The sequence below is a fragment of the Colletotrichum costaricense genome (assembly GCF_030867565.1).
Source record: "Colletotrichum costaricense strain IMI 309622 chromosome Unknown Scaffold_1.1, whole genome shotgun sequence".
NCBI lineage: Eukaryota > Fungi > Ascomycota > Sordariomycetes > Glomerellales > Glomerellaceae > Colletotrichum > Colletotrichum costaricense.
Window position 1 is genome coordinate 2,138,409 of NW_026848230.1, and position 25,751 is coordinate 2,164,159.

Below are 25,751 nucleotides of genomic sequence, written 5' to 3' on the forward strand. Positions count from 1 at the left end.
TGCGCTGGCAACCGGGACTTGACACCGGCGACTCAGGACCAGGGCGGACCAAGCACCGGAACTTACAAAAGATGATGAGAAATGGTAGGGGAGAAACGCAAGCTGCTCTTTGCTCTCCTGCCCGAAGACGGCGAAGGGGGGCCGGGGCCCTCTTTATACTTGCCCACTTCTTGAAGCCTGGGCCTGAGGTCTCTCTCTATTCCTCTACTCTTCCCGTCTTTCGCCTGGGTTGTCCGTACAATCAATCTCACGGACCAGGGTGACAGGGTCGAAGTTCTGCCCGTCCAACCGAGAGATCGATCATTCATTCATTCCCCCCTTCCAACTCCCGACTCATCCACCTCATCTCTTCTTAGTGTAGAGGTTTTCAGCGCTACCATGGTATTTGCATCCATGACTCCACGTTCTCATCCGGCAACCAGTAGCCATTAACCTATTACAGCGAAGCCATCGAAGCCCATCCGCCACAGTCATCGCTCTTCACGTTAAGAGGTTTGTCATGAAAAGTAAGGCCTGGCTGGAAGCTTGCCTTACTTTACTTGTATGACGGAATAGCTGGTTCATCTTATCTCCGATAATTTCGAAGCAACCACCACAGCCGTGCAGGCAACAATACCAGGCCCGCCTATCAGCACGAAGCCATCGCTACCCCAACTTTTCTGTATCAGTTCCAATCCACCGAGGTTCCAGCATTTCTGAATGCGAAACTTATTGGGCCAATCAGGCTCAACAACGAACATATGATGAAGCTTTTAATCAACACAGTTCACGATCTCCACTTTCACAACGAACACAGCCATGCAGTCCATCGAATGTCAATAACGGATCACAATACAACCCGTGAAATTTATTCAGATACATGGCAAAAGCATCTACAGTATCATACACGCCTAGGAATTGTCCCGGTGACATATCCCAACACCATCTATTGGTTTTCCTCGGGCCAGACCGCGCGACCCTCCTTGTTCGCGACGACCTTACGGTCCACAATCTCCTTGACTACCGCCTCGACGCCTTGTCGGTTGTTCTTCGAGGCGGCGAGCTTCTTCACGACCTCCTCGGGCGTGTGCTGGCCCTCGAGCACGACCTTTCGTACATCGGCCTCGGTCGGCAGAGCAAAGTATGTGTACGGGTACTCCTTGTAGTCCCGGTCGTTCAGCAGCCCAAGGTCTTCTCCGCTGGACTCGAAGAAGGGCTCCGTGACGTTCATCTCAGGCTTGATCTCCTCCAGAGTAGCAGGCTTCCACACCGGGGCTCTCTTCTCAATCAGCAACGCAGTCACACCCTCGGTGAACTCGCCCTGCTGCATGAACTTCTCTGCAATCTTGTGCTCGCGCTTGAAAGTCTCGGCGATTGACCAAGTGCCGCCGATGCGCATTTGCCTCAGCGCAACGTTGACGGCCGTAGGCGACCGCTTGTGCAACGTCTCGATCGTCTTCGCGGCCCACTGCTTCGTTGAGCCCTTCTCAGCCTTGAGAGCCTTGATGATGGCACCGATGTTGCTCTGGCTGAAGCAGCGGTCGATAGCCTTGCGCAGGTCGCCGCCGAGAAGGATGGGCTCGTTGTGGGGGAGACCGGTGGCATACTCCTCGAGGGTTTGGTTGACGATTTGGAGGCGCTTCTCCAGTGAGTCGTGGTCGCGGAATCGAATCTCGGCAAGACGGGCCTCTACCTGGGGCAAAGAAGTCGAGTGGAGGTAGTGGGTGGCGACACCAGAATAGAAGACGTTGGCGCCCTGAAGTCTCTCGCTCGTCAGGGCGAGGTACGTGCCGATGGAGCCGGCCATCCGGGGCAGGAAGAATGAGGCGCCAACGTCGGGGAAGAAACCAATCGTCGTCTCGGGCATGGCGAAGATGGTGCGCTCAGTGGCAACGCGGAACGGCGCGTGGATGCTCAGGCCGACACCGCCACCCATGGTGATACCGTCCATGAAGGCAACATAGGGCTTCTGATACGTCGCGATGTAGTGGTCCAGCTTGTACTCGAGCTCGAAGTATTTTGCGCTCCGCTTCCATCCGTCCTCAAACTTATTCCACTTTGCCAGTGCGGCAACGTCTCCGCCGGCACAGAAGGCCTTTTCGCCTGATCCCTTGATGACCACCACGTTCGCCAGGTCCGACTTTTCCCACTCGACCAATCTCGGCAGAATTTTTCGGATCATGCTTCCGTCCAGGGAGTTGAGTTTCTTCGGGCGGTTGAGCTCAATAGTCCTCAGACCGTAACTGCTGTTGAACATGACATCGTCAGGGTCGTCCTTGGCCTTCTGCTCAAACCCTTTCGGAATCTGCGTCGACATCTGTTGAAGGGGGTTGTTAGTCAACGTCGTCGACTATACCAACAGCAAGACGGATAGAATGACTCACTTGTGCGCGTGATGAGGCCTCCGCGCCGATGATCTTGGCTCTGAGAGGCATACCGAAGCTCCTGCTGCAGCTCCGGCAAGGAACAGCTAACGCTGCCGGCCTGGCTCTAAGTGCGATCGCTCTCGAGAACATTTGTCTGCTACCAACTGCCAATGCGCTCGTCTAGGACAAGCGATGCATCGACTGACGGATGGTGGGCGTGTAGTAGACGGGCCGGACGGGGGAGGGGGGAGGGAGGAAGGGGGGGTGGTAAAGGAGCTTCGATGTAGGTGATGTCGCGGGAATGGTTTTCCAAAGCTCTTCTCCACGTCAAATTCGAGGCCGAGAATAACCATGGGTCTGTCCGGTAAGGCAATTGGCAACTGCCAGTTGAGGTGCGCACTGACCAAGGTGCGCCCGGCAGAAACCCCCACTAAACCTTGCGCATCGCTGCAAGCTTTCCAGTGCAGCTTTCGCCTGTAATTTTTGGACGGGGACACTTTTTCCAGCGCCGACCTCACTGAAGCTATTGGCCAATCAGAGCATCTGTGCGCCATTACGGCGAGCCGCGAGACTGCCAAACTCTTTCAGCCTTGCTGTGTGTACCTTTGCCCAGCATTCAAAGACGTTGTCGCGACACACACCACATCAACACCCTCCACGCCTATCCCCACCACACTGCCGCCCATCATGTCGACCGATCCTAAGATTCAGTTCGTACCTGTCCTTATCCCCTGTATGGATATCCATCCATTGTGCTAACACGTAAACCAACAGGGAGCTTCTCACCAAGTCGCGCAACGAGTTGACCGAGTACGAAATCGCACAGCTCGAAGAGCACGAGTTCAGCGCCGGACCCCTTTCCATCCTCCAGACCGCCGTCCGCAGCCACACCCAGGTCCTCATCTCCATCAGAAACAACCGAAAGCTCCTTGCGCGCGTCAAGGCCTTTGACAGACACTGCAACATGGTTCTGGAGAACGTCAAGGTGCGACAACTTCTTACTCTCGCTCGTCGCCAGAAATCACAAAAAGCGAGGCTGACGTTGGTATTCTATAGGAAATGTGGACAGAGACGCCGCGCCTGGCCAACGGCAAGAAGGGTCGTCCCGTGAACAAGGACCGCTTCATCAGCAAGATGTCAGTTTACGCCCACCGCATGCCCAGTACCCCCATAATTGGAGGCTAACACCTGTACAGGTTTCTCCGTGGTGATAGCGTCATCCTGGTCCTCTTGAGCTGAAGAAATCCAACAATCGCGGATGAGAAGGAGTTGAGCGTGTTGGTCTTGTTATGCGGCCCCTCTACGATAATCATCTGGGCCATACACAAGAACGTTGAAACCGAGAAAACGGGGAGAACAAAGGGACTGCACTATCCGGCCATACGAAGAATATGCCTCAACAAGATGAATTGGGACCGTGAACGAGGCGCGCTTGGTTTGGTGACAACTTGGCGCATGCTCACCGTGCCATATCGTATGAGTTAAGAGAGAGGCGGGGGAGAAGAGCAGCGGACGAAGCAAAAACTTGAGAAGGAAACAAGTTTCGCATAAATACCCACGGTAAAGTGGTTTTGTTGTTTCAAAATGGGATGAGATAGGCGTTGAAGACAAAATGGATCAATTGGGTTCTTTTCATTTTCTCCCTGACTGTTTGAGCATTCTGCCGATTTTCCAAGCTTCGTGCAACCACACGAAACACCCCTATTATCCGATTCACTCATCGAGGAAAATTACTGGTAAAACGGGCGCGATCTGCCCCATACACAAGGAAACCCTTTTGAAAATTGCGGACTCGGCAATCCATCTCTACAGTTTCTCCCACCCATCCTCACCCTCAAGGCCCGCCAACCCGCTAAAGAAGCAGCTCAAACCCCACGCGCCGGGGTCGGGTACCTGCTCGAACCCGGAGCCGCCGACGTACACCGTCCGCCCCAGGCTGGCCTTCATGCCCTTTGTCGTCTCCGCGCCCGCGCGCGCCGCCTCGGCCGCCTTCTTGACGTCGCCCGACTCGCCGAGGACCTCGACAAAGGGGTACAGCGCGTCGACGAGGGTCCGGTCGCCGGGTCGAGCGGGCGTGTACCGCGACATGGCGTCGCTGCTCTGCTTCAGGGCCGCGGCCCAGGTCTTCGCGTCGGCGGACCCGGGGGACAGGCTGCGAAGGGCGGCGGTGAGGGCGTTGAGGAAGATTGCGTAGAGGGCGCCCGAGGTGCCGTCCATTGTGTTCTCGACGACGGGGACCACGGAGGCGAGGTCGACGACGGCGTCGCCTGTCAGGGGGTTCTGTGAGATGTGCTTGAGGATTGCTAGTGAGCGTGAAGCTTGTCAGCGGACTGTGCATGTGTGGTGTGACATCTAGATCGGATAGCATGTTTGTCTCTCACCTTCAGCTCCTCTCTTCAGACCGATACCGCAATCGCCGTCACCGACGACGGTGTCATACCTAGTCACCTCGGGCTCGGCCGCAATGACCCTCTGCAGACCGCCCGTGATAGCCTTGGTGGCCGCAGCGGCATCGTACTTGAGATCGCTAGGCTTCGTCGCCTGCCCGGCGTCCGCCGCCTCCTCCCGCGTGGCCTGGTTCTTGGCCTCCCACGTCTCCTTGAGGATGGGCGACGACCAGCCCGTGGCCTCGGTCGGGTAATCGAGCAGCTGGATCATGCTCGGGCCGCCAATGTCCGTGTTGACGACGTTGAGGAGCGAGATGCTGAAGCCCAGGCCGTTGAGGCTCGTCATGTACGTCCCGCTCAGGATTCTTACGGGCCGGATCCCGTAGCTGCCCTCCAGCTGCGCCGCGACCTCGGCCGTGATGCCCCCGAGCTCGAGCGCGCTCACGCCACCGAGGTTGTTGACCAACAGAACGACCTCGTTCGAGTTGACGTTCAAAAACGCCCTGTCCTTGTCGCTCTGATCCAGCAGCTGCGTGAGCATCTTGCCCACCAACCCTTCCAGATCCGCGCTCTCCCGGCCGGAACCCGGCTCGTTGTGGATTCCCATGCCCAGCTCCGCCTCACCGAGCTGCAGCGCGCCCTCCTCCTCGCCGCTGGGCACCGCGCGCCCGGGAACGTGGACGTGCTCCAGGCTCGCGCCGACGCTGACCAGGTTCTCGGCCGTCAGGCGCGCGACCTTTGCGACCTCGGCCAGCGGCCTGCCCTGCGCCGCGAGCGCGCCGGCAATCTTGTGCACGAGCACCGTGCCCGCGATGCCCCTCCGTCCGACCTTACCCGCCTTGGCCCGCCCGACGCCGACGTCGTCGCCGACGACAACCATCTCGACCTCGAGGCCGCTGGCGCGGGCCTTTTCGACAGCCATCCCAAAGTTGAGCACGTCGCCCGTGTAGTTCATGACGGTGACGAGAACGCCCGCGCTAGTGTCGACGCGCGAGGCGACGGCCGTCCGGACCTGCTCCGCGCTCGGGCTGGCGAAGATGGTGCCCGCCACGGCGGCGGAGAGGAGACCCTGGCCGACCATGGCTGCGAAGGAGGGCTCGTGGCCCGAGCCGCCGCCCGAGACGACGGAGACGGTCTTTTTGTTGGCGGCATCGGGTGTCGGTCTGCGGTAGATGATCTTGTTGGGCTTGTCGAGGGCCAGGCTTGGGTTTGTGAGGGTTAGGCTGTGGAGGGCCTGGTTGACCAACTTGGTTGGGTCATTGATGAAGTGTTTGGCTGACATTTTGAAGGGGGTTTGCTTCGGATATGTTTTGCCTGGTGATAGGGTGAGATGTGTTGTGGTGTGATGCCCAGATAAGATACTGCTTTCTTTAGCTTGAACAACGTCACCTCTTTAATGGTGCTTTTGAAGTTGGGAATAAGGCAAGCAATCAATGATTATCCTCGGAATTAGATATGAGGGGGACGGTAGTAGTTGAGGGGAGATGAGGAGAGAGCGAGAGAATGTCCTCCTCATTCACAAGGCAAACGGGGGAACAACCCGAGTCTACTATATGTAAGTCGGCCCCAAGGGACCGAGCAATTGGACGACCATGACGTCCCACCCAAACTTCACGTCTCTCCAATGACTTCCTTTAGGTCCTCAATTGGTCCTCCTTCTCCTCCTCCCAACAGCTTCCGCGCCGCGGGGTCGGGTGGTATGTACCTTATGCGGGGCCCGCGGGGGTGGGAACGTCACCTCATCCGGCAAGCGCAAGCGCCCGGGGTCTCGCCGATGTTCTTCTGCACCGCACGAATTGGGAGATTTTTACCTCCCGCAACGCTAAAAAGAAAATGAGGGGAGTAAAATTTGAACCGGTTCATGACAGCAACTGTTGCCGTGGGAAGCTTGCCTGAATTGGCTTTTCAATTTTCATACATTGCAAGCGCCTTTTCATCATCTTGTGGCTGACACGTCTATTGAGAGGCAAAGTAATGACCGCTTGCGCAAGCTCTCGATACCGGAAATGAGGATGAGGGAAAGTCTAGGCGACGGAGCATCGGAGCACAAATTGGCATCATGAAAATAGAGTGTGTATATATGAATGTATGTGTATGTAGGGTATATCGTAAACCCGAACTCTCTTCTGGATAGAGGTCTGTACACTTGTTGCCGCCCACATACCAATGCCAGTATATCATACCAGACTGCTATCAAAGCTGGTCTTTCCCCCCAAAAACGCCTCATCACATGCCGTTGCCATATTAAATGTTCGAATGAGAACCCCAGTGCTGAATAAATGCTGCCAAAGGAACGGTTATGCCCTTTCTCATTTCATGATGAAAAAGCACCCGGCCACGATGCTCAAAGTGATAGCCGTCGTAGCGAATCCGGCAGCAACCTTATCCTTGGTCTCGATCGGCGGCAACGTAGGAATCTTGGGCTGCGAACTCATGCCGGCGTTGGCGTTGCCCACCGACGTGCCGCCCGTGTCGGCCGTCACCGGCGCCGTCTTGGTATCCGCCTTCTTCACGAGCATGTACATGGCGGCGTCGAGCGCGTTCATCTGCGCGCCCACACCGACCAGGCCATCGAACTGGCCTTTGGGCACCCATTGAAATCCGCACGCCGTACCCGGTTGGCCCTTGTAGCCTGTAGCCGGCGAACCGTTGCAAGCGGCAATAGCGAGTTCGGCGCTGGGTCTGAGGAGACCCATAATCTTGTCAAACAGGGAGGGCACCACCTGCGCCGTTCCGGCCATCCACCTCGTGAAGTACCCCTTGAAACTCTGCTGGTCCTGGTCGCACAGCTTGAATGCCTCGCAGGCCTGCTCGAACATGGCGGTCTGGTTGAAGAACAACGTCGTCGCCTCGGTCAGCACGCCCTCGGTTCGCGTTAACCACTTTTTGTCCTGGGTCAAGTTGTACATCGTCGCGGCACCGTGCAGGAAGATGCCCGCGTTGTATGACCACTGGATCGTGTCGATATCCTTGCAGTTCATCCCGTTGTCGACCGTGGCGCCATCGTAAATCTTGAACTCGGGCGTGATCAGGCCGACGCTCGTCTCCCAATCCCAAATCTTCTCCGCCCAGTCCGCGTACGTCTGGTTGCCGGTAAATCGTGCTAGTCGAGCTGCAATGTTGAAAAAGCATCCGTTTGAAATCGAGTTCTTATAGTTGAAACCGTTGTTGAACGTGAAGATCTGCCACCGTAACCCACCACCACACGTCGCCGTATCCCAGCGGCTAACATATTGATTGAAGGTAGCCTGAGCCAGCGCCAACCATTGAGGCTTGTCTGATGGAGGGTTCGGGAAGTTGTTCTCCGCCGCGCTCATTGCCGCCATAGCCCAGAATCCTTGGTCGTCATTTCCTTCCGTCCTCGTCTGGTTTCTCGGCATGAAGTCGGCGTCATCGCCTGCCTGATGAAGTAGCGCTTGTGTTGTTACTGCGTTGTATGAATCGTCTCCCGTCAGGCGCCAGTAATCCACCATTGTGCCGAACATTGCTCCAGCCTCCCACCCTGATGCTTTGTTAGAATATATCGGATATGGAAACCCCTCGGCAAGATTACTTACAGAAGTACGGATCTGGTAAGTTGCCTGGTGTGTCGCCAGTGTTGTTTCCTGTGTAGAACTTCAACAAGCCGAAGGCTATTGTGCTCGCACCATCCTTGATGGACTGGTCTTGGTCAAAGTTGATCTTGACAGCCGCGTCCGCGAGCTGGCCCAGCAGGCATGCTGCGCCAGCAACCTTCAAGAACCCCCGCATGATTGACTGTGAGTTCCAAGTTGTTGTCGTCGTCTAAGTAAAGATTGTGATCCGTTATGGGATATCAGACCGAGGCCGCAGCTCCTTCGTGGATAACGTTTGTTGCCTTTCGTCTTGGCTCTTTCGATGCTGCCGTGCCAGATAGGTAGTTGGTTCAGTTGGCTATAAATGGATAAAGAACAACATAAAAATAAATCACCAACAGAATTCGTTTACTCAAGATGTCTCCTGGACTGCGAAGGGAAGAATTAAACAAGAGAAGCCTGAAACAAGCGGATACGAAGAGAGCACTCGACCAGGAGTAAAGAATGGAATAGACTTGTGAACAAGTCTTCGCAACGGTCTTGCGTTGACGAAAAAGAAAGGAATGCTTCAGAGACAATAGTCAACGAAGCCGAGATGGAGCACAAGAAGGGTAAGGGTTGAGCGGGAGAAGAGAAAGAGACCAGAATGACGTGAAGGAGAGCAACAAGAGAGACAGACTGGAGGGAAGGGAGGGGGCTTTCACCCCCCATGACTGAGTTTGGACGACTTCGTCGAACACTCAACGTCGTGACCGATTTTCTGCTGCGTCAACCCCCGTACACGATGTTTCCGAACCCCAGGCGCCCTTGTCATCGTGTCGCACCGCCATGAACTCTCCCACCCCTTTTTGTTTTTTACTAAGGTACGGATAGACAGCGACGATAAGAGACAAGGGACTGTAGAGTTGTGGGCAAGAAGCGAGGCGAGCGAGGCTGTGCGTTCGGGTACGGGGAGAGATGAAACCGTTGCGGTTCGAACTTGGCAGCCTCTCCGTCTCAAGATTGGCCGCGGAACCCCCTTGCGACCACAGACGTGTAACCGGAAGCCAAAAGAGACGAGTAAACATTTTAGACTTGTGTTGCCAAGCCTCTGGAAGATCTGGATCTCTTTGGGTGGAACGGTTATTTGGTTTGCAGCTTTTGCGGCGGGTTGAGCAAAAAGGATTTCCTTGAGTTTGGGGTCTCCATGGCGAGGAGTTCGCGATACAGAATTCGTATTGAAGAAATGGGGAATAGATGGCCCATCACTCTAAACTTGGAAGTTCTGTGGGTAATGATCCGACCTTTTAGCAGATGCAGGTTATTCTCCTGTACGAGAGGGAGCCCCGATACACTGGACGACGCACAGCTGCATGCAAACTGGACTTGCTGCAGTCGTGCAGACGGGAATCCGGTGTTGCTTGCTGCAGTCCTCTCTCTGTGTGCAATGTTGTAATTCCAAGGTTGAGATCCATTTTGACGTTCGGCAAAGTTGGCTGTCACGCATGCAAGCAACGTCCAGGATTATCTGAACCACACCCCCGAGGGAACCAGGCCCGTGCTTCACACCCACCCCCTCTCGCATCGTTCTCCCACTCATCGTTAACGAGGAACTGCTGCATGACTATTTTCGTTCTCGCCTGCCAAATACAATGTTGGGATGGTTCATGGCTTGTAGCTCTACCAAAAACCCCCCCCAAAAGATGTTCTGCGCCACAAATGCCGGGTTTCCCTTTCTCGCAATGCATTACCATTCAAGGTTCGTAAAGGGAGAAGAGACAAATATCTCAAATAGTGCCGCACCCCTCATCACGCTAGCTGGCCATCTCTACCTTTGATCGACCGAGGCGAGGTCAATCAAGACCCAAAACGACTGTTGAGCACATGGACCGCGGATCCCGAGGTACGAGATCGACCTTTTACTCCGAAAGACACATGGGACACTTGAGTCAATCCTCACCTACGGGGTATTACTGCTTCCTCGTGGACAAGTAGAACTTGTCCGTTTCGTGCATTAGCATCAAATGCCACATTGTGTCATGGAAGCAGGTATATACCAACATGCCGCTGGAGCTGTGACTCGGGGCCTCTAGCAAAAGAAAGCTCTACCCCATTTACACGCGGAAGCCGACAGCCGTCAACCGTCAACCGTCAACCGTTAGCCTAGAGTCGTAAAATGACGCCGCAGAGTCGTAGCAGCCACCGATCTGCAAGTCCTCCCGTTTCGGGAAACCGTTGGACCGGTCGTCTTACTTCTGTGGTTCCGGGACCTTGATGCACGGAACGGTTGTATAGCAACCGCATGTCAATTCACCGCCACATCTGGGTATGAAATCCAGCCCCTTTTAGCCTGTGATTTTTTTGAGCGATCGAGGGCATGTGAGCACTGAGCTGAATGGTCTAGAAATCTTCCCAAAGGTAAATGCCCAGTATTAACGCCATCAGCAAAATTTACAGGCTGAACCTAAACTTCTTGTCTCACGTACATGGATGACTACATCTTCGCAACCCTGATTAATCTCTTATTTGATAACTGAGAATTGATTACTAAAACTACAGAGGAAAGTTGTGTAAGGCATCTAGCCCGAAGCTCTGAGAGAAAGACACACCATAATAACGCATCGTGGCAGGACTTTCACCATTCATATTGGCTGTTCCAATTTCGTACAGACGATTAGTTTCTCCATGTACTCATAAGTCTCATAGAGGCTCTATGGCGTTATGGGCCGTGCTACAAAATGATTCCAACCACATGCTCGTCTGTTTCTCATGTTCATTTCATTCATACGCATTCATCATTCCCATTTTTCCCATTCCTCGAGTAGCTTCTTGCTCTCCTCTCGCGCCCATTGCGTCCTCTCCTGCTCTAGTTTTGCCATCCTCTTGTACGTCTCCGTAAACATCTTTTGCCGCTCAATCACCTTGGTCTCGAGATATTTTGGCTCGTTACGACGGCATGCTTTGTCGAAAACAGCCCTCATTCTGATAGAATACAGCTGACACGACGCCTCTTCTAAGCGCTGTGGCTTCACATAAAAGTTCCTCGCAATGACGTTTCCGTCTCTCAGTTGAGGCGCCACCACCTCGTCGAAACAGTCACCGCAGACGGTGAACTGGGGGAGGAATTGCATGACGTGCCAGTTTTGATCATAGACTGGGTTGTCCTTTGAGCACTCTGCAAACACAGAAAGGTTTTCGATGTCTGTCACAAGCTTCGCGATATTGGGCGCTTGCGTTGTTGCGAGAGCGAGATCTGAAGTCGTCTCAAGCGCATCGAAATACATCACGAAACGCTTTCGATCGGGATTAAAGTGCATCGAGCACACGCTCCTCGTAGGTTGTGCCGTGGGGTGGAGCGTGACGAAAAGGCCTATCAGGTTGGGAAGTAGTGCCTCGATGGTTTTGGCACATTCGTAACAGACGGTGAAGTCTGGCATCGTCATCTGCGTATACGGATTCTTGATCGAGTACCAAACGCGGGTATTTCGACGGTCTCCCGAACAGGGCTGAATACTGCTAGTCGCCTTGCTGGTGACGTTGGCAACCTGGTAGAATAGGCGCAAGTCCGTCAAACGATTCTTCAACGTCAACAGCCACGCAATGTGATACCACCCAATAGAACCAAAATCGCAGGCAATTGGCTTGTCCATCGGCCGGAATAACATGGGCATAAAGTCATTGCGGAACTCGGTGTTGAGAAACACTCCGTTGTAGCAGTCTGGGCAGATGTTGAAGTTGTCGCACCTTGGCAGACTAAGCCAATCAGCTTTGCCTACAATGCCCTTCTTCCGGGGGCAATCGGGAAAGTCAGATACACCGCCACGGTCTGCATCGTGCGAATACCGTCGATAGCTACCCCTGGGTCCGTCAACGACTGGTGCGCCCTTGGCCGGGTCAAATTTGGCTGGTGGCCACGCTTCCATTGGCGGAATTGTTTGACTTAGATTGGCCCTCCTCTCAGGCGAGCGTCTTTTTTCTGTTGGGCTCCGTGGTCCAGCGGGAGCAGGCATGGCAGGCATGACCGCTGGTACTATCACTGGGTTGTTGAAGGTAGATGCCCGAGACCTTGAACGCGCTCTTGAAGGACGCGACTCGGGATCGCGGACACTGAGGCGGCTTACTCTAGGCAACAGGTCGTCATCAGGGTATGGAACGGACTTCTCCTTGACATCCCCATTATCCCTGGGTTCCCTTGTTACCGGGAATGTTTGTGAGGATCGAGGCGGAGGAGGAGGCGGGATGTCGTCGGCGAATGACTTTGTGGAAACTCGTGGAGATGGCATCACAACTTCTGCCGGGGGAGGTCTCGATCTTGACCTTGCCGACTGAGATGGCTTAAGCTGGACAGGACTCAGCAAGATGTCCTTGTCTTCTTGTTCTACAATCGACTTTCTCCGCCGAATATTGGCTGTCCGTGGAGTCTGCGTGTAATCGCTACTGCTGGAGCCACTGTCATCTCTGCGTCGTGGAGTTTCGCGCTTGGAATTCGATGTCCTCTTCGAGCCACCATCTCGCTCACGCTCACGCTCACGCTCACGCTCACGGTCGCGGTCGCGGTCGCGGTCCAAGCAATCATACGGCGGCGAAGGAGCCTTCTTCTGTGGCCGTTCACCACGCGGTACCACCCGTTCTCGTTGGTAACGAGGAGACTCGTTCAACCTGTCGCCGGACGCAACTCTTGATTCCTTTGGAGGAGAGTCAATATTAGTGTTGGAACGACGCGTTGGCGGCGGGTTCGATGATGCGTTTTGCCGTGTGTAGTTGTCGTCGAACCTTCTGCTATCCTCGGCTAGATTCGAACGGCTTCTCTGGGGCCGCGGTGCACCATTCCGACCAGACTGCGAATAATCGTAGTATACTTTCTCGCGCCCACCTGTTGCATGCTTTATCACCTGTGGTGAGAGAAGAGGCTCCTTGGGCTGTCTCTTGTCGTCCTTTGGTGAGAAGTAATCGGTAGATTGTTGCTCCACACGAGTCGCGGATTTTGTTCGTTCATGTTTTCGAGGCCGGATCTCCTCGTCTTTAACATCAGTCTCAATGCGCGGAAGCTCTTGTCTGCTCTTTTTCTTTTCGAGATCTGGTCGCTTGTGTTGATTCAGATCCTCGACTGGAGGCGACCGGTATTTTCTGCCAGTGTTCGCTTCGTAGTTTGCTCCGTAGTCGCCCTTGGTCTCAGGCTTAGCATGACGCGAGCGTTCGGCAGCGCGTGCTTTGGCGTCGTCTGACGAATCTTCATCTTCTGTCCCGCTCGTAGACTTTGGCACCAGGACGAATCGGCGTTCGGGATTGTGTTCGTGTACCTCCATTATGATGGGGTATTGATCGGCATCACCTCGCGATGGAGGCTCGGTGTCGCTCATACGCGAGGCGGCGCTGCCGTGCTCTTTTTGGAGCGCTTCGGTCTCATCTTCGACTGTTGGCGGGGGCGGAAAGTGTTTGCGACGGGTGAGCCTCAATGGCGGGTCGAAGGACCTGGGTACTAGCGGATCCGGGTTGGAGGCCGGTCGGGTAATATTGGAGATGCTGGAAACATGAGGAGGAACGGCCGGAGCATCCGTGCTAGGTCTGCGACTTGGGTAAGACATGATATACAGCAGAGAGGTAGGGAAAGATGGGCTTACTGCTTGGGAGTTTTGGCCCTAGAGGTTGTGAAGAAGCCCGTCTGTAGAAGATCTTCTATGTTGCGTGATTCGCTCATATTCGGAGAGTTGGGGTGCCAGATGGGAACGAAAACTCAGACAGATTATCGGGACTTTGAAGGCATCGTGTGTCTCTGCAGCTGACGAGGACGGGAGCGAAAGACCCCGGTCTCTCAGGCGGTTGTCGCAGCCTTGCGCAACGTTTCGTTTTTTCCGCTGAGGTGTGTTTTCTGGCCTTGGTCGCACTGAATATTGGTAATTGTGGTAGACGGTAATGTTGCTTGTCCAAGGCAAGATATGTACGGATCGAGATATAAGTAGCGGTATCGCGTCAGCGGAAGCGAAGGCAGACCTGGACAAGGACGTAAGAGTCGTGAAGCGTTCCGACTGGCCGGGCGGTGGGGGAGTTGTAGTTGTCGGTATTGAGATTGAAGGAAAGCTAAGAGGTGCGGAAGATTGCGACCACGACGAATTCCCCCAAAAACGGCTGGGGCTGGAAAGACGGGCTAAATTCAAGAAGGCGTCTTGTTTGGTGTCAGGCGGGGAGGTGGAAGGTGGGATGTGGGAAGCGTTGAAGATGCGGCGTAGGTGCAAGTCCTTATTTGAACATGGACGACAGGGGGGTGTGGATGATGAGGAGGGGGGGGAAAGGATACTGAGGGTGGGAAAGTGTTGTCGTTTTGGTGCCCCTCCATGATGACGGGGTGCGGCGCAGGTGTGCAGACTAGAGGTAATTTGTATCCCCACCCGACGGGCTGCTGTGGTATGGATACTGGCCTGCGAGTGTGGTACTGTGGTGCTGGCTCCTGCTGTGCGCGCGTGTGTTTATCCCGGGCTGGGCTGGGCTCTCTTTCTTTCCCGCCCCGCCGTTCCATTCCAACTCAGTTACTCCGTACGGATACAGATACAAGATACATTGGATGTTACTCCGTACGAACCTAAGGTAGGAGAAGATACCAAGACACCTCAGCCGGAAAGCAGGCACGTAGGAAGGGCCTTCCTAGTCTTGTCATCTAGCCAGCCAGCGCAGTGCCCCAGCTGCCCCGGGCGTTCGATGGCTCTTTCCAGGATTGCCTGTTCGGTGCCCTCCGCCGTCGCCATTCAGGGCAGGAACACAGCTTCACAGTCAGTGCCCTGCGGTCACCGAGGTGACACCGTTCCCAAGACGCAACTCTCTGATGTTGGATTCAGAGTTTCGAGGGCACGGGAAAATCCTCCTCGCAGCTTATCACAACAAAACCTGCCGCTCTGGGCCCGACGACCGAACTATAGCCTCCCAGCCTTACATATTCCCCCCCGTCTTGTTCGGTCAACTGACTGGCTGTCTCTCTGTCTGTGGGAGACCACCAGTGCCAGTGCATTGCATTGCCGTTTTCCAACTTCCAACAACAAACAAACCTCGCCAGGTCTCCCTCTCCACCTGCAGCCATGCAGCCTACGTGTTGTTCACCTACCTTACGCACGCCTCCTCTCTTCTGTTTACGAATGCTCTGTCGCACTGAGTGTCTGTTCAGCAATACAGAAATACAACGAAAAGACACAAAGCATTACTCAATTCTTCGGAAAGGATGGTGGCGATGACTCGATCCGAGATGCACCATTTCCACACTTTCTTTCGCCCTTGCTACTCGCCCTCCCCAACCTGCATACGAATGATGGCAAGATGGCCATGCCCACGGCGCATCTTGCAGATGGAGCCCTTTAGCCCCCTCCCAACGTCCAAGGTCAAAGCCTAAGAAACGTTCGAGCATGCGGACGGCCCAAGGCCAGAGTGCATCGGCATCGACCAGTATCCACTTTCCACCCGGTTCTCACCTCCGGCCTACCTAGCTTGATACCTTCTTGCATATGCTGGGAACCTGTTTAGGGCAACTGACGCTGTCGATTCGACCGTCCACCTGCGATGAGGCCTGGCACGGTACCACGACAGCCTGCCGTCCCTGCCTGCATTTCAACCCTTTCCACGGTTGCACGGATTTGCCTTGACGGGGCCCGACCCTGATCTTTGCACACCTTTGAGGTTACGATGCCCGTCTACAGATAGGTACTCAAGATGAAGACAAATTGGTTGTAATTCGTTGGTTGTGGTCGATCAAGAAAGAACATCCGATGACTAGGGCAAACTAAACATACGGTTACGAGGGTTCTCCAAACGAGACTCCAACGGTCCATCTGTCATTGGCCCAGAGCGACAGCAGCATGCGCCACGCGGCGTTGCCGTGTACTCTTGGTGAGGTCAGTTAACGGCCGACTAGTCGCCGTGAAGGTGAGGGGCGAGGCTTAGTCTACGTTGGATTCCATGCCTGGCACCACGGTCAATTCCCAAGGCTCGCCCCCTTCGGTCAACGAATGCCGACTGCCCGTTCTACGATGTGACGAAATTCAGACATCAAGCAACACTTCCCGTTCCCCCGGACGGCGTTGAGTTCGTATCTTGGTAATAAGACGGGCATCGACCCTATCCGCCCGTTGCCGTGTACTAGGTAGTTTCGCGGGAACAGTAGTATGAAGTGAAACGCATTGCCCTCTATCTTTCGTTTCTGGCACTAATCTATGACAGAGAAAATGCAACATCCTAGGTCACCTTACGTATCTTTTTGCTGAAAAGTTAGCAGAGATGCTGTGGCCATGTCAGACGTCGTCCTACCTACCCACCCCCACACCTCCTCCAGGCTGCGAGACTCGCCTCTTCTCTCCCCCCTCCATCCCATAACGGGGTCATGCACACGGCTAGCTGCCGCAATTGTTGGATAGCAAAAGTCTGCGCTTTCTAGAATACCCAAAGTCTCCGACGACTTAGAGCTGCAGCTATCTACGCCAGCTCGTCATTCAGACTACCATCGACACCCTTCAATTCCGATGATCTGCATTGAGAAAGAGCGGTGGGATTTCAGTGCAACGCTTCTCACGCCACAACAATGGTCTCCGTTCAACATGATCAAAAGCTCAAATCTTGGGCGACTTTGACATTGCCAATCACTTAAAGATCTCAAGTCAATTGTGCCGAAGCTAACTGCGGTGGCCCCTGGTTGCGGTCATCCAAGCTATTCAGACACCGTGCATTTTGCATCGTCTAGCGTGGCCACAAGCCTATCTTTGGGGCCACGGCGGCCATCCCCTGACGTCTTTGAATAGCATCGAATTGGTACAGTTTCACCACGCCTTCCACTTGACTGGGAATAAGGAGGCATCCAGGCCCGACACGGACCGTGCTACTGCCCAAAGTTCCACAGACCTCTCCGCCTCCGGTATCCAACGTGCCTAACGCCTGTCGATTAACCGCTGACATTCGACTGCGACTTGGCCAGCTGTGGGGAAGCTGGCCGAATTCACAGCCAGCGGGATGTGTGCCATTCCATTAAGCGGTCCTGTTCCGCAAGAGCAGCTTCGGCAAGCCTTTACCGCGTCACAGACTTTGAAAACTCAGGTCCGACTAGAGAGCGTGCTTGAGAGGACAGTCCAAGCTCCGGGTCGGACAGGCCAGCCGCGTATGGCTGCTCCGGCCGGGGAGCAATGCAGCTGCCGCACGACCACAACAGAAATATGGATGGCTGGGCGAGCCTCATCCGGTCTCTGCGTAGGTGAAACCGCGCAAGCCAAACCTGAGCGAGAAGAAGCCGATGCCGAGCAAGGCGACCAAAAGAATAGCCCCTCCCTGCAGAGGTTCAGAGATGACTCCTCTGACGACCAACAGGCCACTGATGGCGCTAAAGATGATAGGATTGATGAGCCAAGTGCTATACTCGGCGGCCTTCACCCCCGGTACGCGGCCGTCTCTTCTACGGAGAAGTATGAGGCCAACGGCCGAGGAGAAGAAGATCATATACGCCGCCAAACCTGGACTATGTGTTAGGTGATAATTCTGTGCGATTGCTTTCCAAACGGAGAGGCTCACCGATAAAAGTAACGAGCCCATTGAAGCTTCCGACACCTACATATACGATTGACAAGGCACAGTTCAACATAAGGGGGAGCAGTGGCACGTTTCTCCTCCACCGACGATTCTGGGTCCAGGACAAGAAGCCCTTGATAGGTCCTCGGATCAGTCTCGGCGTAGACGAAAGATATCCGTCGACACACGCAGCCTCGTCTTTTTCGTGGCTACAGTGCAGATTTGCCAGGATCGCAGGGAAATATCCCCTCTGACTGGCAACAACGACGAGCTTGGCGGTCGCAAAGACGTTGGAGTTCAAAGCACCCATTGCCGAAATGGACACTATCACGCAAAAGAGAAGCCCAGCCCAAGTTCCAAGGATCCTGTTGGCGAACTCCTATTCTCGAGTCAGCCTTACAAAACTGTTCCATCCGGCTCGCTTGTAATGCTTACCACTGCGACGGTGCTGCTTGTCCGCATGACGCTCATGGGTAGGCAGACATACAGAGCCGCATTCATCAGCATGAAGCCGATGATCACCACAATCATGGAGCCATTAATCACGAGGGGCAGATCTCTCCTTGGATTTTTCATATCTCCCAAGACAAAGCCAACCTGCCGGGTTATCAGTTCCCATCCACTGCCAAAGTGAGCGAGCAGTCAAACTCACCATTTCCCAGCCGGCATAACACCAGAGAGCTCCAAACGTTGCCGTTCCAAAATCACCGAGCCACTCCCAAAGACTGATTTCTCGCTGCTCAGGAGCCTGGCCAAACCATCCATACTCGGATGAGGGGACACCCTCTCCGTGACCGAAGGCCCAGACGCCGCAACCAAGGACGATGATGATAGTCAGAGCCGTCATCTTTAAAAAGAGAAACAAGTTGGCCGCTTTTGCGCCCGCGGTCGCACCCAGGCAATTAACCAGTGTCATGGTCACGATGCAGCTCGCCGCCACCACCTTTGATACCCAAGGCGGCAGCGTCTCTTGGTCGGCCACAAAGGCCTCAGTCAGATAATCCGCGAAAATTGTCGCAATCATTGAGTTCGCCGCGGGCTTGATGATGGTGCACCAGACCCAGGTGAACAAGAACCCGGCGAACTCGCCGTAGCAGGCCCGCAGGTATTCCTGGATGCCGCCATTATTGGGGATGCGTAACCCAAGTTCGATGAAGGAGGCGGCGCCCGTCCAGACGAGAAGACCGCCAAAAAGCCAGGCCAAGAGGCCGTATCCTGGAGCAGTGACAAATTGGCTAATTTGCGAGGGTACGCTGAAGATCCCCGAGCCGATTTGTAGGCTGATAACGATTGCGAGGCCGTTGAAGAGGGTGAGCTTACGTGACGCCGACGCCGCCGACGCTGCCGGGGAAGTATCGCGGGATCTTGCTGTTGCCGGGGGCCGTTGGAGAAACGGCGAGGTTTCGTCGGTGCGGAGGTCCGCCATTATCGGAGGAGCTGACTTTGAGTTTGCTCAGCTTAGAGCCGAGGGGCGTTAAGTCTTACAAACGACCTTTGAAATCCATGCAAGGTGAGTGGTGGGATCCGAGAAGTGTTTGAGTTCACTCCTTTCTCAGTCTCGTAAACAGCGTTTTACGAATTCATGAGAAAAAACATATAAGGGGAGGTAAGTCGAGTCTAAAAGTAGACCAGCTCGGGTATAAAGTAATCGGTTCGGATGCCGACTGTGAGGAAAAGGGTTCGTTCGATTGCGACACTGGACGCGTAGCGTTTTACCTTATCTCTGGAGCAGTTGACAGGGATCTTTGCGCCCTGTCTGGGGTCTGATAGCATGATTCCGGATAGCCTTTGGCAATCTGCATCTAATCAGATCCGGCTGCTCTTCATCCTCATCACTGGTGGGAAAGATAGTGGACTATTTCCTGTTTCCTGTGAGCTGTGCGCACAATGATTCTGAGAGGCTTCCAAAGGCTTGATTCGCGAGTTGTAACGTACTAACCTACAGGCAACTTCATACGAACTGAGAGACGGTGACCATTGGCGCTTGACTACCGGTTGGAACAGGCTTAGAGGAAGGGAGCCAGAGAGAAAGATTATAATCAGTAATATCGGGGGGTAGCTCAACAACAACAAATACCACATCAGCCCTGATGGTCTAGCGGTATGATTCTCCCTTAGGGTCTTTCTGACACGTCTGGGAGAGGTCCCAGGTTCGAATCCTGGTTAGGGCCCAACTCTTTTGCATTTTGGCTAAGATTGTCAGGATGGACTTGCTTGTGACTGATACTTCTGCTGAAACTTCTCTTTGGCGTTGCATGGGCTTGGTTGAGCGTGGGCGTCAGTAAAGAGGTATTTGCGGCCACCCGCTTGCACTTACACCGATATGTATGAACTCATCTACTAGATGTGTGCAACCCACTCACTATGCATACAATACATCAAGGGAAAAGATGCAGCTGGCCAAGAATTGTATCCAGAAGCTTAGCCGCTGCAGCTATGTTACTAAAACAGCTTTTGTATGTGTTTTTGGGGCTATGTGCAGGGGAATATGGCCTGTCTACAGAGCATGACACTGTAGTTTGACAATATTCTTACTTCCACTTGGCATAGGCATCTTAGGTCAGTCATTTCATTTTGATATGTATATATTCTGGCCAAACATAACGTTGAGTTGTCTGAGCTTTGGAGCATCAGACTTGTCAAAGAACATCAACGAATCGAAACGTTGCCGAACACTGACAGACGCTCGAGAAACAGAGCTTTTGTTGCTGGAAATGGAGGCAAAGTGTTTGCGGTGTACTCAGCATCAACCCCCTGGTATGCACCAGGACTATTTTCAACTCTGAACGCCAAACCGAGACGCATTGAACTTAATCTCATATATGATGAGATTGAAATTGTTGGGTCAACTGGCATCGACGTAGGTTATAAAAGTTGGCCAAGTGCCCAGCGCACTCCAAGGATGCGGTAAAGCGGGCTTTACGATCTGGAGAGACCCGTTGACCCGAGTCCCGCCGCCCGTCCACACCGTCCTCCGGCATTCCATGGCGAAGGTGAAAGGTGGGGCAGTTACCGTGCCAGAGCAATTTGAGGAGGCACTGTGCCTCCGGTGCCTCACGTGATTCAAGCCGGGCTTCGCTAACAGGTACCTGGGTACCTGGGTACCTAGGGTCTCCGCCGCCCACACCGATTTTTTTTCTCACATTGTCGTGTGAAATTGATCGCGAAGCCAAAGTGCAAACTTCAACCCCGTCACTAACCAGCAGCCACTGAAGCCCACCGTTGACCCAGGTAAGCTCAATTTTCTTTGCTCCCCGGCTCTCTACGAAATAATCCGAATTCTCCATTTTCAAGCAAGGCGTCCCGGCAAATTTCAATTCTTTTCTTGCCCTCCATTATCATCAACTAACCATTTGTGCTTTTCTCTTTTCACAGGTCAATCAACGATCAACACAATGGCTTCGAGACCTACCGTCACCATCATCGGCAAGGATGGCAAGTCCTCCGGCAACACTCACACCCTGCCGGCTGTCTTCCTGAGCCCTATCCGTCCCGATATCGTCCAGGAGGTTCACAAGGGTCTGGCCAAGAACAAGCGCCAGCCCTACTCCGTCAGCGAGAAGGCCGGTCACCAGACCTCTGCCGAGTCTTGGGGAACTGGTTAGTCGACACCTATCCGGAGCGAGAGCGTCACGAGGGGAGGATCTTCGAATTTTCAGCTGGAGTGGTGGAACCGAAAATTCGACGGGGAAGGAAAGGCAATCGGGACCTCGAGACAGACATCTAGGAAGGGGGGTTCGATACAACCTGCCACGAGGTGGATGTCCGAGGTCCCGAAGTGAAAACTTTCTCGACGAATTGGAGGATCCCCGACCGACTGAGAAGAGAGAGGACTTGACCGAAGACGTCACTCTGAGAGGGGAATAATTGTGCTGACAGAAACACCACAGGTCGCGCTGTTGCCCGTATCCCCCGTGTCTCCGGTGGTGGTACTCACCGTGCCGGTCAGGCCGCCTTCGGTAACATGTGCCGTTCCGGTCGCATGTTCGCCCCTACCAAGACCTGGCGCAAGTGGCACGTCAAGGTCTCCCAGGGCCAGAGGTGAGATTTTTTCTTCCTCTCCAGATTCTTTACCACCCCCACTGCGGGGATCGTGAAGATCGAGCGAAAATCGCGGCGTTTCTAACAGGCATAAACTACAGACGTTACGCTACCGTTTCCGCCATCGCCGCCTCCGGCGTTGCCCCCCTCCTCCAGGCCCGCGGTCACCAGGTCTCCAACGTCCCTGAGGTCCCCCTGGTCGTCGACTCTGCTCTCTTTGAGAACGCCGCTGTCGCCCGCACCTCCGCCGCCGTCTCTCTCCTGAAGACCGTCGGTGCCTCCGACGACGTCGAGAAGGTCAAGAAGTCCAAGAAGCTCCGCGCCGGTAAGGGTAAGCTTCGTGGCCGCCGCCACCGCCAGCGCCGCGGCCCCTTGGTCATCTACGACCCCGAGGTCGACGGCAAGGAGCTCGTCACCGCGTTCCGCAACGTCCCCGGTGTCGAGACCTCCCCCGTCACCGCCCTCAACCTCCTCCAGCTCGCCCCCGGTGGCCACCTCGGCCGCTTCGTCGTCTGGACCTCCGCCGCCTTCAAGTCCCTGGACACCATCTACGGCACCACCACCCAGCCCTCCGCCCTCAAGAAGGACTTCCTCCTTCCCTCTAACATCGTCTCCCAGAGCGACCTGACCCGTCTGATCAACAGCTCGGAAACCCAGTCCGCCCTCAACGAGCCCAAGGGTTACGCCGTCACCCGCCGCTCCGCGGTCCAGAAGAAGAACCCCCTCAAGAACAAGCAGGTCATGCTTCGCCTGAACCCCTACGCCTCGGTATTCGCCAAGGAGGCTGCCCAGAAGAAATAAACAATTTCTTACCTGGGACGGGTGTTCTGACGACGGTGGTGGAATGCAGGTTTCTGAAACGGACGGGGCTACATTTTAGCATGGTTTGTGCTTGAGGCGTAATGGCAACTAGGAAATGTTGACCTCAATTCATCAATGGACAAATGATTCCCTTGAATTCACAAAACAAAAGTCTTGGTGTACTTTGGTCTGCCCCTGGACCGTGACGACTCTATTCCACGTGATTATGACCTTTTCTTGTTTTTGTATTTTCTCTCTATTACGTAGTGACTGTAAGGTAGCTACAAAAAGTTCTCTAAACTCTATGGTGCATATCATATGTGAGCTATAACACACGTACTCTTGCATACCACAAGGATGGTTTGGTTCATCAGATTCGTTACACGTTCGTACTTGCAAGATGTATCCAAGGGGTCCTCAACATCCCATCAAACTACCCAGATTGCCAAACCCCTCAAGCCCCTCCTCATCTTCACCCTGAAACATGAAAAAGTCCCCAAGTAAATCTTCCACCTCCTCCACCTTCTTGATCCTCCAGAACCTCTGAATCGCATCCGCCAGCCTCTGCGCGCACAAGTCCACATTCTCCTCCGTCTCAGCCGCGAAACACAACCGGAAGTAAGCCCACCCCCTCTCCGCCCGGATCGCCGGCGTAGCACTAAAGATGAGCCCGGGGCTCACGAGCACGCGGTACGGCTTCTTGGTCGCAAAGAACATGAGCGCCGTCGAAAGCCTCTCCCCGTCGAGCAGCGGGATCCGCTCACCGCCCGTCGCCATCCACAGCGGGTGCGTCTCGAGCCGCAGCTTGAGCCAGATGAACATGCCGCCGCGCGGCCACGCGAACTCGTAGAGCTGCGTCTTGCTCACGACGCCCCAGTCGGCGTCGTCGGCGCTGCGCGGGGTCGACTGCTTGAGCTGGATAGACCCTTCGTCGAGGATGGTGCACATGCGGTTCATGCGACGCTCGTAGACGCCGCGGAGGCCGGCGAGCCAGCGGACCCAGCCGTCCATCTTCCAGCCCTCGAAGGTCTGCTTCTGGCGCGAGGTGAGGGCGGCGAAGGCGGAGCGGGCGGCGGGGGGTTGGTCGCCCATGATGAGCTCTGCTACGGTGGACTGCACGAAGCCTGAGGGTTGCTGGGTGGTGACTTCGGTGATTCTGGAGAGACACGGTCACGTTAGTTTCGATGGTGTTTGAGTGACACGTTGAGGTTGGATAGATAGATGGTGCATACCTCAGCAAGCGCTCAATGATGGCCGGCTGCGCCGTGATCCAGCCCATGCGGCATCCCGGCGCGATGGTCTTGGAGAAAGTGTCGAGGCGAATGACCCTGCCGTCCGTGTCGATGCTGAGGAACGAAGGGGTCAAGGAATCCAGGAACTGGTAGCCGGAAGACTTGGTGGGCTTGTAAGTCGGAGGAGAGGGACAAACCTCCAGGCCGCGCGACTTTGCTTCCTCGACGACCGCGGAGGGGTACTGCAGGTACCAGTACGGGTCGTCTTCCACAATGATGATGTCGTACTTGCTGGCGATGGCGTAAATCTCCTTACGGCGTTCCACAGACAAGATACCGCTGGTCGGGTTGTGACCCATTCTAGAAGCATCCCATGCCACGTGTTAGCCATGTGTGCCGTCTCACCTCTCAGAGCAACGATCCTCCTCCAAAACGGGACAAAGCGAGAGAGAACAGAACAAACTCACGTCACGGTGTAGATGAAATGCGGCCTCTTGCCATTCTTCTCATCCCACCCAGCCAAAACCTCCTCCAACCCGCCAGGTCCGTTGGCAATCATGCCGCCGTCGTCCATCTCGACCGGCACGACCTGGATGCCCCGCGGCAGCGCCTGCGACAGGACCTGGCTGTACACAAAGACCTCGCACAGCATACCAGGCCGCTCCGCGGCAGCGTCCTTCGCGGGGCTCCACGGGTTCGTGATGAGCTCCAGCGTCTTGGAGAAGCCGTCGGTCGCGCCGCAGCTGAGAATCACCTCGGGTCCGCCGAGGTACGGCACGTCCGGGTGCAGGTGGTCCCGCGTGAACTGGCGGATGAAGGACCGGAGGGGCGGGTATCCCTCTGCCGTGCCGTACTGCAGCGCCGTGGCGACGTCGATGCGGCGGAGCGGGTCGCGGTCGTCGTCGGTGCCGGGGACGGTGACGTGCCGGGAGGCCTTGACATCTTTTTCCTTGTCCTGGCCCGCGACGGCGGCGGCGGCGGTGCCCCGGATCGGGAGGGTGGTGGTGTTGCCGGTGGTGCCATCATCGGGGATCGGAGACGGTTCCCATCGTTCGGGCTTCGCGGCCTGTGCCTCGAGGGTGTCGAACGGGAACAGGCTCGAATGCGGCAGGCCTATAATCGGGGTTCCGAAAAAGTGTCAGCGATTCATGCTTTGTCCGGGGTACCAAGGTTTGGCCGAGATCGGGATTGCGAATATCATTGGAGCGTTGACGCGCGATCCCGCATGTATACGTGATGAGCACGCAACGCAAGGTGCACATTACGGCATATATTGCGGCATCCTTCCCGTCTCACTACAAGACGGGTAGGACAGATCGCGGCAGCCCAAATCTATCTCATTGATGCCGTGCAACCTTCAAGGTGAAGCAACATAAGAGAGTGGTAACGAAAAGGAAAAAAGTGCTGTTGTGAGACTCAAGTAAAGAAAAGAGAAAATCCAAGGGGTGAAATTGTGGTTTTCGGGTTTCTCTTACTAACCTCCAGCTAGGTTCCCAATGCCAGGAATCTCAAAGTACTTGTAATACTCCTTCATCTTGCTGGGCTCACGCCTCTTCGTGACCTCGGAGAAGTGGTGCTCCAGGCTCAAGGGCGCCTTCTTGGACGAGCTGTCTATGGTAGCTGCCGACATGGTGATTGACGTTGGTATGGCGATACAATCGATGGTGACGGGTATGATGGTGATGCTGCTAGCTGTCGCGTGCCTCGGCGGAGATAAGGTCTATACGATACCGTGGACGAATTGCGCTGGACAACTCAATGTTTGATAGTTGAGTTCTGTAATGTGAAGGGCGGTATACCAAAGTCTCAAGAGCCACCAACAAGACTATGAATCAAAAGCCAAGGAGGGAAGATGCGAACGGACTTTGAAAGATAAGAAGT

General features: G+C 54.9%; 9 protein-coding genes across 9 annotated transcripts; 2 read left to right on the top strand and 7 right to left on the bottom strand.

Moving 5' to 3' along the window:
* Window positions 1–925: 925 nt before the first annotated feature.
* CCOS01_00768 (enoyl-CoA hydratase/isomerase) lies at window positions 926–2,495 on the bottom strand (the record flags this gene model as incomplete). Its single annotated transcript, XM_060448965.1, has 2 exons — window positions 926–2,296; window positions 2,364–2,495. The coding sequence occupies 2 exons, from the start codon at window positions 2,493–2,495 to the stop codon at window positions 926–928; spliced, it is 1,503 nt and encodes a 500-aa protein (XP_060320403.1).
* A 537-nt stretch (window positions 2,496–3,032) lies between these two features.
* CCOS01_00769 (LSM domain-containing protein) lies at window positions 3,033–3,584 on the top strand (the record flags this gene model as incomplete). The annotated part of the gene is made up of 4 exons (XM_060448966.1): window positions 3,033–3,055; window positions 3,120–3,330; window positions 3,402–3,481; window positions 3,542–3,584. The coding sequence occupies 4 exons, from the start codon at window positions 3,033–3,035 to the stop codon at window positions 3,582–3,584; spliced, it is 357 nt and encodes a 118-aa protein (XP_060320404.1).
* A 567-nt stretch (window positions 3,585–4,151) lies between these two features.
* On the bottom strand, window positions 4,152–6,014 carry CCOS01_00770 (dihydroxyacetone kinase; the record flags this gene model as incomplete). The annotated part of the gene is made up of 2 exons (XM_060448967.1): window positions 4,152–4,648; window positions 4,727–6,014. The coding sequence occupies 2 exons, from the start codon at window positions 6,012–6,014 to the stop codon at window positions 4,152–4,154; spliced, it is 1,785 nt and encodes a 594-aa protein (XP_060320405.1).
* A 1,027-nt stretch (window positions 6,015–7,041) lies between these two features.
* On the bottom strand, window positions 7,042–8,482 carry CCOS01_00771 (glycosyl hydrolase family 76; the record flags this gene model as incomplete). Its single annotated transcript, XM_060448968.1, has 2 exons — window positions 7,042–8,234; window positions 8,290–8,482. 2 exons carry the CDS (start codon window positions 8,480–8,482, stop codon window positions 7,042–7,044), a joined length of 1,386 nt encoding a protein of 461 aa, XP_060320406.1.
* Window positions 8,483–11,060: 2,578 nt separating this feature from the next.
* CCOS01_00772 (uncharacterized protein) lies at window positions 11,061–13,963 on the bottom strand (the record flags this gene model as incomplete). Its single annotated transcript, XM_060448969.1, has 2 exons — window positions 11,061–13,830; window positions 13,887–13,963. The coding sequence occupies 2 exons, from the start codon at window positions 13,961–13,963 to the stop codon at window positions 11,061–11,063; spliced, it is 2,847 nt and encodes a 948-aa protein (XP_060320407.1).
* A 1,128-nt stretch (window positions 13,964–15,091) lies between these two features.
* On the bottom strand, window positions 15,092–15,334 carry CCOS01_00773 (uncharacterized protein; the record flags this gene model as incomplete). The annotated part of the gene is made up of 1 exon (XM_060448970.1): window positions 15,092–15,334. The coding sequence occupies one exon, from the start codon at window positions 15,332–15,334 to the stop codon at window positions 15,092–15,094; it is 243 nt and encodes an 80-aa protein (XP_060320408.1).
* A 2,132-nt stretch (window positions 15,335–17,466) lies between these two features.
* On the bottom strand, window positions 17,467–19,222 carry CCOS01_00774 (large neutral amino acids transporter small subunit 1; the record flags this gene model as incomplete). The annotated part of the gene is made up of 4 exons (XM_060448971.1): window positions 17,467–17,741; window positions 17,800–18,175; window positions 18,232–18,393; window positions 18,449–19,222. The coding sequence occupies 4 exons, from the start codon at window positions 19,220–19,222 to the stop codon at window positions 17,467–17,469; spliced, it is 1,587 nt and encodes a 528-aa protein (XP_060320409.1).
* A 1,969-nt stretch (window positions 19,223–21,191) lies between these two features.
* CCOS01_00775 (ribosomal protein L4/L1) lies at window positions 21,192–22,638 on the top strand (the record flags this gene model as incomplete). The annotated part of the gene is made up of 3 exons (XM_060448972.1): window positions 21,192–21,396; window positions 21,687–21,837; window positions 21,939–22,638. 3 exons carry the CDS (start codon window positions 21,192–21,194, stop codon window positions 22,636–22,638), a joined length of 1,056 nt encoding a protein of 351 aa, XP_060320410.1.
* Window positions 22,639–23,055: 417 nt separating this feature from the next.
* On the bottom strand, window positions 23,056–25,500 carry CCOS01_00776 (aromatic amino acid aminotransferase; the record flags this gene model as incomplete). Its single annotated transcript, XM_060448973.1, has 4 exons — window positions 23,056–23,794; window positions 23,871–24,230; window positions 24,338–24,983; window positions 25,350–25,500. The coding sequence occupies 4 exons, from the start codon at window positions 25,498–25,500 to the stop codon at window positions 23,056–23,058; spliced, it is 1,896 nt and encodes a 631-aa protein (XP_060320411.1).
* Between the last annotated feature and the right edge of the window lie 251 nt (window positions 25,501–25,751).